This window comes from Lutra lutra, chromosome 5, assembly GCF_902655055.1.
Source record: "Lutra lutra chromosome 5, mLutLut1.2, whole genome shotgun sequence".
Taxonomy (NCBI): domain Eukaryota; kingdom Metazoa; phylum Chordata; class Mammalia; order Carnivora; family Mustelidae; genus Lutra; species Lutra lutra.
Window position 1 is genome coordinate 138053053 of NC_062282.1, and position 14295 is coordinate 138067347.

Consider the following 14295-nt stretch of genomic DNA (forward strand, 5'->3'; position numbering starts at 1 on the left):
GCCATAGCTTGGATTCCGTATCAGTATCCAAGACAAAGCATTAAAAAAATATGAAAACCCTGTGCGGTGAGCACACTCAAACTATCCATTGCTGTCTTTAGCTGCATTCATACTTCATTGGCAGTGATCTTCAGATCTTTCTCAGATATAAAACATTGAGGGGCAGGCATTATTAGAACTTTGACAAAGACCATTGTCCTGGGTAGGAGAGGAGGACAGTAAAACTCAAAGGATACTGGAGAATGTGAAGATGAAGGAGGCTGGTTGTAGAGTGTCCCCAGCACCTGGGTCACAGGCAAAGCATTTGGAAGAGTAAATGTGCATTAAAAGAAATATCAGCTCTATTGGGCATAACATGTATATTTATTTCCAGTGTATGTAAGATAAATGAGAAATACAGCTGTGCCCAGATTTATGAAATTCGAAGTAGAACTTTAAAAGGACTAATTTTCATTTTGGTTATTTCGAAAGAAGAGTCCACTTTACATGCCCATGGGTTACCAAGTACCCAAGCTGTTGAGACTTCAGCAAGAAACTGACAAACCATTTGCATGTCTGAGAGCTGAAACACCACCTTCCCACTTGGCCCCTCACAAGGGGCGGCGCGGGGCGGGGGGGGGGGGGGGTTTGTCTACACGCAGACTTTCTTACAAATTAACAGTACACTTTGTAATTTATACAAGAAGCATTCCTTAAGCCTTCTTTCCAGTTTGGCCGTGTAAACATGTGCGTGTGTACACTCGCACGTGAAAGCTAGGCAGAGAGACATCCTCTGTGGCAGAAAGAAAAATAGACACAGGCACACGTATTTAATTAGCCCCGCTTGATGGAGACTTCAAAATCTCCCTGGGAGCAGAGCATTTGTTTTGAGCATTTCAGATACTCAGGGCTTCCAGGAAAATTGAGGCTGGCGCATGGAGGCCCTTTTGAAGTTGAGAATGGGCTTGACCCGGATTCCCCACCCCACCCCCCAACCGCCACCCCCAGGGCCGGCGGCGGGTATCGACGATCCTAGCACTCTCGCTAGTGCTTCCCCACGAGGTGTGCCGACGTGGCTTCTAGAAACAGCCTCCGGCCGTGGGAATGGTTTCACGCCGTGCAAGCCGCAGTGTGGGCTCAGCCTTCGCGACAGCTGGCCGCGGTAGTCCCACGGCAGCTGCTGCCGCTTGGGGGTCCCGACGGTGCCCCCGGGGCCCTGGCTGGGGAACCGCCAACCGGGTCCCGGAGGCCGCGGGCGGGCGTGCTCGGCGCCCCGAGCGCCACCGCGGCCCCTGCCCTCCGCCCAGCGCCTTTATCCCCGGCCGCCGCCTCGCCGCTCCGGGCGGCCGCCCTCGGCCCAGCCAATCAGACGCGCGCGTTCCCAGCAGGCGCCGGCCAATCCGCGGCCCGCGTTTGCTGGAAACGCGAAACCCTTAGGGGAAAAGCAATAACAAAAGCCTTTCACTGCAGACAAATGTTAAGTGTCTGTGCAGACTTTTCCTGTTTTTAATTTTATTACTGCAAGAATGGAGGGTTTGTTGTTTCTTTCATGTTTCCTTTCAAGCAATTTTAATTATACATTTGTGCTACATCAGGGACTCTGGAACGCAGTGATTCAGCCTATTGCGTCTAAAGCTAAAATGCGGTAACCTTCTGGCAATATAGATATATTCCTGCACTGTAAATATAGCTGACATGCTGAAGAATTTTAAGCAGCTGCAAAGGTCTTTGACACCACACACAGGGCCCCAGAGAGCACATGATGAGAAAACCAGCTCCGTTTTCCTCTTCGCCTCCCCTCCCACCGCCTCCCTTTTCCTGGAGGGATGTGCTCATAAAGAATCCTTTCCTCCAATTGTTCTGTCTTGTGCAAATTTTGACCAAATGCCTAATTACCATTGATTCTCATCTCAGTATGAATTTTTATATTCAGTGGTTTAAAAAAAAATTTTTTTTTCCCCCCAGGGAATTAGAATGGAATCAACCGTGATTTGAGGAAATGCTTGCTTTGCTTCATTCCCGTCCCCCTCCCACCTCCCCACCTCCCCCCATCGCTACAGTGAGTAAATTCAGCTGTCACCTAATAGCAACAGAGACCATATGGGAAAGCATTTTTTAAATCTCTTTCGGAGACTTTTGAAAGAAATCCTTCCTTCCCCACTACTGAGTTCCAACCATTCAAATATTTTTACCTGCTGTGAAAATGTTCCCGAGGAAATTAGTCTTACCTTGTGAGTTGTCCTGTACTGTAAAGGAGTGCAATACAGGCTTTCTATACAATTCAAAATGGCAGTGAACGAGGGAGGAAACCAACTAGAAGCAGACCTTGAGGACTGTCCCCTGGTGCTTCCAAGATAGAATGGATTGTAGGTACAGAAAACAAAACAAAGCCTCACTTAAGTGTCTCATTTATTTACCCTAATGTTTTAGGTATGTCTCAAGATCTAGGTCCTTTTATTGTACGTTTTTAACGAGTGATTAAAAAAAATATACCGTGCTTGTCCTCTAGAGAAATAAAGAGGATGTTCTATTTTGTTTTCCTGTGACATTTGGTATACTAAGTGCACTTAAGTTTAGTAATTCACAGATGCAGTGCTAAATTAAATTGTCTGCCTGCAAAGCAGTTGGGAAAAACAGAATGGCTTGCAGGAAACAAGTGTGTTGGTTTTGAGATTTTTCTTCTAATCCTCTGTGGCAAATGCTTTCTAAAGTTGATTCTAAAGATAACCCCAAGAGCAAACCTATTGTGCACATTTATTTTCTTAAGAGGGCTATTTTCGGAGTCCTTAATATGAAACAAGACCAAACAGTGAAACAGATACCATACCCTGGCTGATGCTTGTCTCACAGAGCCAGAGAGGGGAGGAGTAGGAAAGAGAAATCATAGCAGATTGTCTGCTCTCTGGACTCTGTGGCCCCCCTGCTCTCCCCCTCGACACCTATTTTTGTGCACCCCTATAATCTTTTTCTAAACACAAAATCACCAAGATTCTATACTGTTGAACTGGAAACAAAGCCGATGCCTTTCAGTCACCTTCTGGTTTAAGCACTGGTAACTGGCGCTTGGTTTTTGTTGGCCGCTTGCCAAACGAAAGCAATTATGTGTAATAATAGAAAAATTAAGAGGTGAGTGTTGGTGTTTTATAGCAGGACATGGCAAAAACCATTTCCTTCTGTCAGCAGTATCTTGATTACACTCTCACACACAGTATTACCGTTTTGTTCCGCATGGGCATGATCACACACACACACGCGCGCGCACACACACACGCACACACACACACGCACAATTTCCTGTGGGTTTTCACTTGAGGTCACTGAAACCAGAAAGAGGAAGAATGCAAAACCACAGCTTTTGAAAGCGGATGAGAATAGAACTTTGCTGGTAAAATCATCATCATCACCATCATCATCATCATCATCTGGAAATAGAGGAATCCCTGCTAACTGTGGTCCTCCTTCATTGCCCGTTCCTGCAGGTGTTCTAGTGGTCAATGTCACGTGGAGGAACAAAACTTACGTAGGGACCCTGCTGGACTGCACCAAGCACGACTGGGCCCCTCCCAGGTATGCACTGGGCCTTTTATTTCAGGCTCTGTTTTCTCTCCTCCTTCCTCTTGCCCTCACCTTCCCCCATCCTCTCTTTGCAAAGAAACCCGAGAGATAGATTAATAATGCATACAAGTCTGCCCGTAATTGAAACCAGGCAAAAGAGAAGGGAGCAGTTCAGGATTGCACACGGTGAAATGCAGATGCAGGATTTCTTTTCAGTCAAGGAGAGCTCTCCTCCCTGCCCCTGCTCCCTCTCTCTTTTGTTTCCTTCTCTACTTAAAATGGGAATTGGAACTGGATTTGAAGCTAGATATCCCAGTCGTTTTTCTTTGGTGTTCTAAAGAACATACATCCTCCCTAGCTGGTTCTTTTGCAGGGAGTGAAATTCTCAGCGGAAGGCTAGGGTGTGTTTTCCTTCTCTGGGCCCAGCCCTCGGGCTGGGGGGCTGTTGGCTGCTCTTGCCTGCATTGTGTGCCTTGTGTTTTCACCTGGCTCTTTTGGGAGTGCTCATTTTGACCTCTGTTGCTTGCTTCCCTAGGTTCTGTGAGTCCCCGACCAGCGACCTGGAGATGAGAGGGGGCCGGGGCCGAGGGAAGAGAGCCAGGTCTGCCGCAGCGGCTCCAGGCTCGGAGGCCAGCTTCACGGAGTCCAGAGGGTTGCAGAACAAGAACAGAGGGGGGGCCAATGGGAAGGGGAGGCGAGGCAGCCTCAATGCCAGCGGGCGAAGGACACCCCCAAATTGCGCCGCGGAGGACATCAAAGCCAGCCCCTCCTCCACCAACAAAAGGAAAAACAAGCCCCCAATGGAGCTGGACCTGAATTCCAGCTCTGAGGACAACAAGCCCGGGAAGCGTGTCCGCACGAATTCCAGAAGCACTCCAACCACTCCTCAAGGGAAACCAGAGACAACTTTTTTGGACCAAGGCTGCTCGTCTCCGGTGTTAATCGACTGCCCCCACCCCAACTGCAACAAAAAGTACAAGCACATTAACGGCCTGAGGTACCACCAGGCTCACGCACACTTAGACCCGGAGAACAAGCTGGAGTTCGAGCCCGACAGCGAGGACAAGATCTCGGACTGCGAGGAGGCCTTGAGTCACGTGGCGCTCGAGTGCAGTGAGCCCAGCGCAAGCCTCTCGGCTTACGAGCAGGTGAAGGCGCCCGCCTCACCAGGCTCCGGGCACCCCCTTGGCACCCCCAAGGGAAAGAGAGAGCTGATGAGCAACGGTCCGGGTTCTGTCATTGGCTCTAAAGCGGGCAAGAACTCTGGCAAAAAGAAGGGCCTTCACAGTGAGCTGAACAACCTCCCGGTGATCTCCAACATGACGGCCACCCTGGACGGTTGCACGACGGCAGATGGGAGCCTGGCCGCGGAGATGCCCAAGCTGGAAGCGGAAGGCTTGATCGATAAGAAGACCGCGGGAGACAAGGAAAAGGGCAAGAAAGCCAACAACTGCAAAATGGACAAAAATCTCTCCAAACTTAAAACTGCCCGACCCATCGCCCCTGCCCCTGCGCCCGCGCCCGCGCCCCCGCAACTCATCGCCATACCCACTGCAGCCTTTACGAGCACCACCACGGGGACCATCCCCGGACTGCCCTCCCTCACCACGACTGTTGTGCAGGCCACACCAAAGAGCCCTCCATTGAAACCCATTCAGCCAAAGCCCACAATTATGGGGGAGCCCATCACCGTGAACCCAGCTCTTGTGTCCCTCAAAGACAAAAAGAAGAAGGAGAAGCGGAAGCTTAAGGACAAAGAAGGGAAGGAGTCGGGGAGCCCCAAGCTGGATGCCAAGCTGGGCAAACTCGAGGACGCCAAAGGGGCGGGGAAAGATTTATCTGGGCATTTTTTAAAGGACCACCTCAGCAAGAGTGAAGGGCTGGCCAACGGACTGTCGGAGTCTCAGGAGAGCCGGATGGCCAGCATCAAAGCTGAGGCAGATAAGGTTTACACTTTCACGGACAACGCCCCCAGCCCGTCCATAGGCAGTGCCTCGAGGATGGAATGCAGCACTTTGGTGAACGGCCAGGCTCCCATGGCCCCACTGCACGTGCTCACCCAAAACGGCGCAGAGACATCGGCGGCCAAGACCAGCAGCCCTGCCTATTCGGACATTTCTGATGCTGCGGACGATGGCGGTTCCGACAGCCGGTCGGAGGGCATGCGGTCCAAGGCCAGTTCTCCATCAGACATCATTTCCAGTAAGGAGGGTGTTGTCAAAGGGCATCCTTCGGCTACAGCACAGTCATCTCAGATGAAAGAGTCCCATTCTCCCTACTACCATGGTTATGACCCTTACTATTCTCCAAGTTACATGCACCCTGGGCAGGTGGGAGCCCCTGCCGTTGGGAACGGTGGGAGCGCGCAGGCCATGAAGATCAAGAAGGAGTCCGAGGAGGACGCAGAAAAGAAAGACAAGGCGGAGCAGCTTGATGCCAAGAAGATGGACCATACCTCAGCCCCCTTACAGCCCCAGCACCAGTCAGTGATCACACAGAGACACCCAGCCCTAGCGCAGTCCCTTTACTATGGCCAGTATGCCTATGGGCTCTATATGGACCAGAAGTCCCTGATGGCCACCAGCCCTGCCTATAGGCAGCAGTATGAGAAGTACTATGAGGACCAGAGGCTGGCAGAGCAGAAAATGGCCCAAGCTGGCCGTGGAGATTGCGACAGGAAAAATGAGCTCCCCTTGAAAGAGCTGGGCAAGGAGGACAGTAAACAGAAAATCCTGCCGTCTGCCACAATCTCAAAAGCTCCCTCTACCCCGGAGCCTAACAAAACCCATTCTAAACTAGGGCCGCCAGTGCCTAATAAAACTGAGGAGACAGGTAAATCACAGCTTCTCCCTGGTCACCAGCAGCACCTTCAGGCCGACAGCTTCAAAGCTAAGCAGATGGAAAACCACCAGCTTATTAAGGAGGCTGTAGAAATGAAATCTGTCATGGACTCTATGAAGCAGACAGGTGTAGACCCAACCTCGAGATTTAAACAAGTAAGATTGTGGAGCGTGGCCCCCACAGGGAGAGAGCGAGTCTGAGACTTGGACGTGTCTGGGCTTGATCTGGTTAGACGTCTTCAAAGGAAATAAGCCAAGGGTTCCTTAGGGTTGGTCCCTCTCCTCCTGAAAAATACTTGAAAAGGTTCCCTCGGGAGTTACTGCCTACCTTGCAAGCATTGCGTTGCCCACGATTGCCTTGTGTTGTGTAGTGAAAGGAACTTCAGACCAGCACTTTGCAGACTGGTGTTCCCTGCCGTTCACTCACTGCAAGGGCCCCTGATTTCTTACTGAGTCCAGAGTGAGGGAGTACTACCACATGGCCGCAGAGATCCTGAGGCTGGCCTCTACAATGTTCTCTATCATATTTCCAAATTTCTCCTGGCACCTTCAAGGAATATTAAGGCTGGGCCCCTTCAATCCACATTTCCCACTCGTCTCTTTCATAACACTTGGGGCCCAGATGTCTTTCACATGGTGTCCGAGATGCCTGTCCCAAAGCGGGGCTCAGGGCTCAATGTCCATAGCCTGTGAGATGAAGGGATGGGGTGTGTGGGCCTCCCGCAGTCCTCCTGGGAACCCCTGGTCAGCCAGTCTGAAGTTCCACGGGGAGGCACCTGAAAACCAGCCACCACGAAATCACACACATGCCGACACTTTCTGTCATGGCATGCACATCCTCACTGTGGACCTCTGAGAGTTAACTCTGGGGTTTCCCAGTGTCCTGTCCCCCTCTCCACTCCTACACGTCTTGTCCCTGGGCAATCAGACCAACAGAACCCTGTCTTCATGCTCATTACTGTCTAGTAGTTGAGACTGAGGCCCAAGGCCGATTGTTCTTTTGGGACCTAAATTCCCAGTGGGTTTTTGTCCTGAATGGGATGGAAGTCACAGAGGCCTTTTGCAGTCCTCGCTTCCCCACTTCTGGAGGCCTGAACCAGGTTCTGGCTTCACAAGGCTACATTAGAGCCATACGGTTTTGAAGGGGTTTAGAGGTGCCTTTGTTTTCTAATGGAAAAACTGTAATGTGTGCTATTAATTTAAAATTTTGTGTTTTGAGTAAGATATCTGCATAGGAGATGGGAGCCTGTATACTAAGCCTCAGCTGCTGTAGGTGAAGAAAATATGTTAGGAAACCAAGAGTTTCCCCCACTAAATGTTGTTAATTGATTTGAAGATGATTTAAATTTACTGCGAACTAGCCCGAGTTGGGAGTTTTTAAAATTCTTTTCGCCTACATGAGATAGTAAAGGGAAAATGAGTTTTTGGTTAAATGATGTCTGAGTGTGCTGTTTTAAATGTCAAAGGATCCCACCAAGGGCCGAGCTCTGGATTCCCGCAGACCTAAGTTTGTGGCCCAGCTCCACCCTGGGCAGCAGTGTGACCCCAGTGTTCCTGGAGCTTGAAAAGCTCTGGGTTTGTCTTGTGTGAAAGAGGTGAATAATGATGCCTATCTTAGATGTCATGACTTTGTCAGAGAGGGAGGCTTGAAGCTCTTGCGCAGGGCAAGGGCAGACATGTGTTAACTTAGTATTAGAAGTAAGAGTAATAATGCTATCATGGTGATTAATGGGTTTTGCTTCCAAAATTGAAATTAAAAAAAATTTTTTCCCCTCTTTTTTTTTTTTTTTCTTTTAAATCAGGATCCAGATTCAAGGACATGGCATCATTACGTATACCAGCCCAAATACCTGGATCAGCAAAAGTCAGAAGAGCTTGATAGGGACAAGAAATTGAAAGAGGATAGTCCCAGGAAGACCCCCACCAAGGACGGGGGTGTGCCCAGCCTTCCCGTATCACTAACGAGCATTAAAGAGGAGCCCAAAGAGGCCAAGCGTCCTGATTCTCAGTCCCTGGAGGAGAGCAAGCTGAAAAACGACGATGGGAAAACGCCCGTGAACTGGAAGGACTCTCGGGGAGCAAGAGTGGCGGTGTCCTCGCCCATGAGTCAGCATCAGTCCTACATACAGTACTTGCATGCTTATCCTTACCCACAGATGTATGACCCCAGCCACCCTGCATACCGGGCTGTCTCTCCCGTCCTAATGCACAGTTACCCTGGTACGTGTCGTGGGTTCTCACTCTATTGGAGGGAACAGGCTGCGTGCAAATTTTAGCGGTTTAAAAAACTCAGGATAAACGAGACGCTTCGCCAGTAACCTTTGTTTTGCTTATTTTTAGGCTGCGTCAAGTCCCCAAAGTGAAACTTAATATGAGGGTTTGGCGGGGGGGGGGGGGGGGCGGGGGGTTGGTTTTTTTGTTTGTTTGCTTGTTTGTTTTTAAGATCAAATATCAGGCTTCCTGAGCTCTCGTTTGTGTTGACTCTGATGGTCCGCTCTAGCTGTTAGACCGACGCATACTTTATTGCCTATGGAAATATTCTAAGCACTTACTGTCATAATCATGGTAGTTACTATTCCTTTCACTTAAGCGGACACATAAATGTATGAAACGGCTATAAGCTCAATTCTGCTTATAACCTCCGTTCATCAGGATGAATTAACTGGGAGAAGAAAATCGGAGAGCTTTCGCACAGTTTCACGATGATGTAGCCCATGCTTAATGTCAATCCCTGTTTTAAGCTCTCTGACTCTTATCCCAAATTCATGTAACCCAGATGACTTTTTTCCTTCTACTTTTTTTTTTTTTTTTTTAAAAGATGGAGCCTGTAACTTGATGTGGCATTTGTTGTGTATCTGCAGGGGCCTATCTCTCTCCAGGATTTCATTATCCTGTTTATGGGAAGATGTCAGGGAGAGAAGAGGCAGAGAAAGTCAATAGCAGCCCTAGCATCAACACGAAAACATCCACGGAATCGAAAGCCCTGGACTTGCTCCAGCAGCACGCCAACCAGTACCGCAGCAAGTCTCCCGCTGTAAGCCGCCTTTTGTTGTCACGTTAAAAGTACTGTGTTTTGGGGGGAAAGAGGGGACAAGCTAGGAAACGGTCTTGAAATATAAATGGCTTTCGAGCCCAGCCGTGATTTCAGGATGCTGTTTTATCTTCACACATAAAACATGGAATGTTCAAACGTAAGCTGCTTTCACACAGGGGGGAAAAATGGCCAGAGTGCGTGTGTGTGGTGCTGGTGGGCTTTTCTGTGGCAGAATGTACTACTTCGACTACCAGGAGGGCGCCTGTGAGGGGAAAGTGGACATTCGTAGGAACCAACTTTGGGGGCAGAGTATTTTGGATGCCTGATCAGATGCTGGTGGCTGTGTGTGCTGTGTTTCGGCTTGGATCCCCTGGTCCTGTCCCCGTAACATCCCGAAGCCTTGAGAGCAGGTGTCTTTGTGAAAGATGGCTCCCCCCTTGTTCCCCCCCTCCCTACACCCCAAGAAAAAGGGCATCTGCTAGTTCTAGAGGCTGTCGTGAAGAGAGACAAAGGGCATGGCAGTCCTTGTCTAGAAAAGAGAAGTTGGGGATAAAATGTAGATCTATGATGTGGACGTGTCCACCAGAGACTCTGTAAGTGAGAAAAGATGATTTCTGAGTCTCTTTCTGTGGGTCCTCCTTCTAGTGCAAAGATTTTTTTTTTTTCCCAGTGAGAACAAAGAACTTTAAGTGGGCTCAGTTCTGGTGGGTGGAAATGTATAGGAGAGAGTCCTTAACTGTGATTTGGGAGAACTGAGAGCTTCTCTACGCACCTTCAGAAATGGGCGGATTCTGGAATGCTTCCAGAGGCATAGGGCAACGATTTCCTGTACTCCATACTGACATACAGTGTTGAGATGCGTATTTTCAATGCACTAAACTAGAGACGGGCATGTTTAAAGTTATGAGATAGATCCTCCCTACCCAGTGTAAACAAAATACAAGGATAATTAGAAAACTTGACTTAAATCTCCGCAACTACTTTTTTTGCCCCTTGATCAAAGTACGAAAGTTGTTTCTGGGAAGAAATTGGGTAGATTGTAATCTTGAGGTTATGAGCAGGCATTAAAAAAAAAAAAAGTCCTCTTACTTCCAGCATTTAGGAAAACCTTGATCCCTTTGGTTTACTCTTAGGTGGGAACATTTCTTTAGTGTTGGCCTAATGCCGGCTGAAATTCATGCATGCCTTTTGAAATTGTCTTCCCGTTAATCAGGAATGTTAAGTATGTCTGCATTTGTTTTTAATCATTGGCAAATACTGCTCAAGGGGCAGAGGTGGTTTTAGCACTCCTGTCGGTGGCTTTTCAGAATCTTAAGAGGAGCCCATCTCTCTTTTCTGTTGCAGCCCGTGGAAAAGGCGACTGCAGAGCGGGAGCGGGAGGCAGAGAGGGAGAGGGACCGCCACTCCCCCTTCGGCCAGCGGCACTTGCACACGCACCACCACACCCACGTTGGCATGGGTTACCCACTAATCCCTGGTCAATATGACCCTTTCCAAGGTCAGCAGCTCCGTCGTTAAGCGCGTGGGTCATTCTGCTCAGGAAAACTGTTGCCTAAAGTACCTATCCTGTCACAAAGTAAATATATTGAGCTTTAGGTTCACATTAACTCCAGGGAGTAAATAAGTTTCTTAATTCTTATTTCCTAGTGACACAGCAGAGGCAATTGGCCCCATCTTTTGTGTTCTGTTGAGATAGGAGATGGCTCCCACTTAATAATTGTTGCTGGTTGATGTTATCGGAGGCTTGCTGTTCTCTGACGGACCGAAGGTGGCGGCCAGGGTCTGGGGCACCTGAATATAACAATCAGAAGATCTGATAGCTCCTTGAGGGAAATTGCTGGGGAGAAAAGGAAGGGATGGCGAGAGGCTTTGGTGACACTGCAGTGATTTCTTCAGGTCTTTCCCATTGCTTTCCTGCCCCCCCCCCCCCCCCCCCACCGAAGTAGTAGGAGCGACACGATCCCGTTTAACACTTTTTAAAAAAAAATTTATTTATTTATTTTGACAGAGAGAGTTGACAAGTAGGCAGAGAGGCAGGCAGAGAGAGTGGGGGACGCAAGCTCCCCGCTGAGCAGAGAGCCCGATGTGGGGCTCGATCCTAGGACCCTGAGATCATGACCTGAGCCGAAGGCAGAGGCTTAACCCGCTGAGCCACCCAGGTGCCCCCAGTTTACCACTTTCAGTCACCTCTAATTCAGGGACTGTTTGTAGCCATTTTTGGCTGTGACTTTCAAGATGGAGAAACATTTTGAAGAAGCCATAGCATCGATGAGAGAGAGCCTTTGATTTGTGGTGTTATTAGCTGAGCTTGTGCCGTTTGTCTCAGCTCTGTGACCTCCAGGGGGCAGGGGTGCCGGGCCCCATTGCTGCCCACCGATCCACTGGCCAGGTTCTTGCTGTCTCAGCTCAGACGGCCAGGATGAAATGTCGCAGCCTCCATGGCTTTCAACAGCAGGCATAACTTCCCATAGTTCTGGAGGCTGGGGGTCTGAGATGAGGGTACTAGCACGGTTGCTTGGTGGTGAGTGCTCTGTGTCTGGCATGAGGCAAGCTGCCATCTTGCTGTGTACCTGTATGACCTCTTCTCTGTGACAGAGACAGAGAGCACATGCTATCCTCTGAGGTCTCATCTATAAGGACACGGATCTTGGTGGATTACAGTGCCATCCTTATGACCTCATTTAACCTTAATTGTTTAGGTCCTATCCTAAGATAGTTACTCTGGGGGTGAGGGCGTCCACCTAGGAATTTGGGCGGGGAGAGACACTTTCAGCCCCTAACACAGGCCACATCACCCCTTCTTTTACTGTGTGAACACGAGAGAACATGTGTGAAGGTACCTCCCGAAGTGGGAAGTGCTCTGCAGGTGCCAAGACTCGTTTCTGTTTATTCATCTCGTGTTGCTCGCTGTCAGCTAGTGGCGTTAAGAAAGAACAGAAAGGACACAGAGGGAGAGTACTCTTCCCCAGGTTGGCACTTCTGTTTTCTTATTTTTCTGGAGTTTTTTTTGTTTGTTTGTTTTGTTTTTTGTTTTTTGTTTTTTGTTTTTTGTTTTTGTTTTTGCTGTAGAATGAAAAATCGCTTCCCGCTAGGCAACTTTATGCCGTCTGGGGCCATGCCGTTCTCACCACGGCCGTCTCTCTCTTGCAGAGTAGAAGTGCAGGCTGTTTCTAAGTTCGATTCGCTGATTCTGTGTGAATTCCTGACTAATTCCTGACGGGGGTGCCTTTTGTTCCTTCGCTGGGGAAATGTTCAAGTGTGGCCCAAGTTACTATGAAAGTATCGTGTTCGAAGCATGTAGCGTGTTGCTGCTGTCGTTCACCGTGACGTTGGCTTCATGTTGCGACCCACTGCCTATTAATTCTGCTGAGCGTCCCGTTCAGGAATGCGCACAAACCATCTAGCTCCGTGCAGAGTCCGGGAGATGGAATGTCATGGAATAGTTATTAAAAAACTGGACTCTTGGATAAATGGTAGACGTTGGTTAGACCACGCGGCTTGGGCTCGTCCTTGCTGCGCGAAACCTGTCGTGTGTGTTTAGGAAAGGTCAGATGGCTGTAGTATTTCACCTGGGGGCCTGTACCTGCTCTTATCTTTCCCAATGTCACAGAAAACCTGCATTTTTTCCCCATCAGGCTTGACCTCCGCTGCCCTCGTTGCCTCTCAGCAGGTGGCCGCCCAGGCATCTGCATCAGGAATGTTTCCTGCACAAAGAAGGTAAATATCCTGTGCATTTCGAATCCACTTTCTAGTAGAGACAGCGTAATGGCAGGGGGGGTGGTGGATATAGTATAGGCTTTTTAGATCCCAATAGACAAACATCCAATAGATCCAAAACTTGGCTCCTTGGGGTTTTATATTATTGTAATGTGTTTTTACATCCCTATTGCTTCCCCTATGAGCTTACCTTCCAGGACCCTCCTTTCTTTAGCTGTAACATGGGCTAGCAATCAACAAATGGGTGTTTTTTTTAACAGTTGAGAGTCTCTCACACAGCTTTGTTAGAATAATTGGCCATGACTTCCTTTGTGTAAAAAACAAAGTCGCGAAGGGAGATACTTATTTTCATAATGCTAAAGGTCATATTTGTTCTTTGATACTTTGAATTACCCCTCCCGTTGTTTGAGAAAGGAAAATAATTTCTTCCTCCGTGGTGTGTATCCTTACCCTCCTGTTCATTCCCTCTCTGTAGAAGGGAATCCCGTGAACAGAATAGAATTGAGATACATAAGTCTGTCAGTCTTGGGTTTTTTGTATTTTCAGTGTCACTTGTAGCAAGAACCTCATGCTAAGGTCTTCTTTTCTCTTGCAGAGAATAACAAGATTGGAAACGTACGTTGTCATGTGACTGGATCACATGGGAGAGCGTTTTATACAAACATCAGTTCCATGGTGTTAATTTGAAATGCCTTTAATGGCAGGCAAAAACCAGTCATTTCATTTTTGTAAATTACAGATTTTATCACAGAGTAACAAATGTTGCTGTAATTAAACTTCTGTTTTATATATATATACGTATACATATATGTATATATACATATATATATATATATTCTTTACTTTTTTGTATCAGTAACCAGGCTCGCACACACAGGGTCTGCTACCAAGTCGCAAACCACTCAGTAAAAAGAAATAAAAAGTGTATCTGTCATGTTGAAAAGTGTTGGCCGCAGAAGGCTGCTTACTTTCTTTTCCTTTCCACTTGTAAATAAAGGACGTTCTGTATCCGTGTGCCCGAACCTTGCATATCCTTCCTCGATACCCCGTGAGGCCCTCAGAAAGGCTGGCTGTGATGATGACGCTTGGGTACAATTTAGATGTCTATTCGGTGGCTCCCGTCAAAGACACATCAGTGTGAAATGCTCCTGTAGTCACTGTTTGTACTTG

At 48.4% G+C, this 14295-nt stretch overlaps 1 protein-coding gene across 1 annotated transcript in view; it reads left to right on the forward strand.

The window, feature by feature from the left end:
* ZNF608 (zinc finger protein 608) overlaps positions 1–13129 on the forward strand; it is a 111392-nt gene extending 98263 nt beyond the window's left edge. Inside the window, 6 exon segments of the mRNA XM_047729809.1 lie at positions 3459–3546; positions 4070–6530; positions 8177–8594; positions 9236–9408; positions 10753–10906; positions 13044–13129. Of these exon segments, the coding sequence (XP_047585765.1) occupies positions 3459–3546; positions 4070–6530; positions 8177–8594; positions 9236–9408; positions 10753–10906; positions 13044–13129 (3380 nt within the window).
* The last annotated feature ends 1166 nt before the right edge of the window (positions 13130–14295 follow it).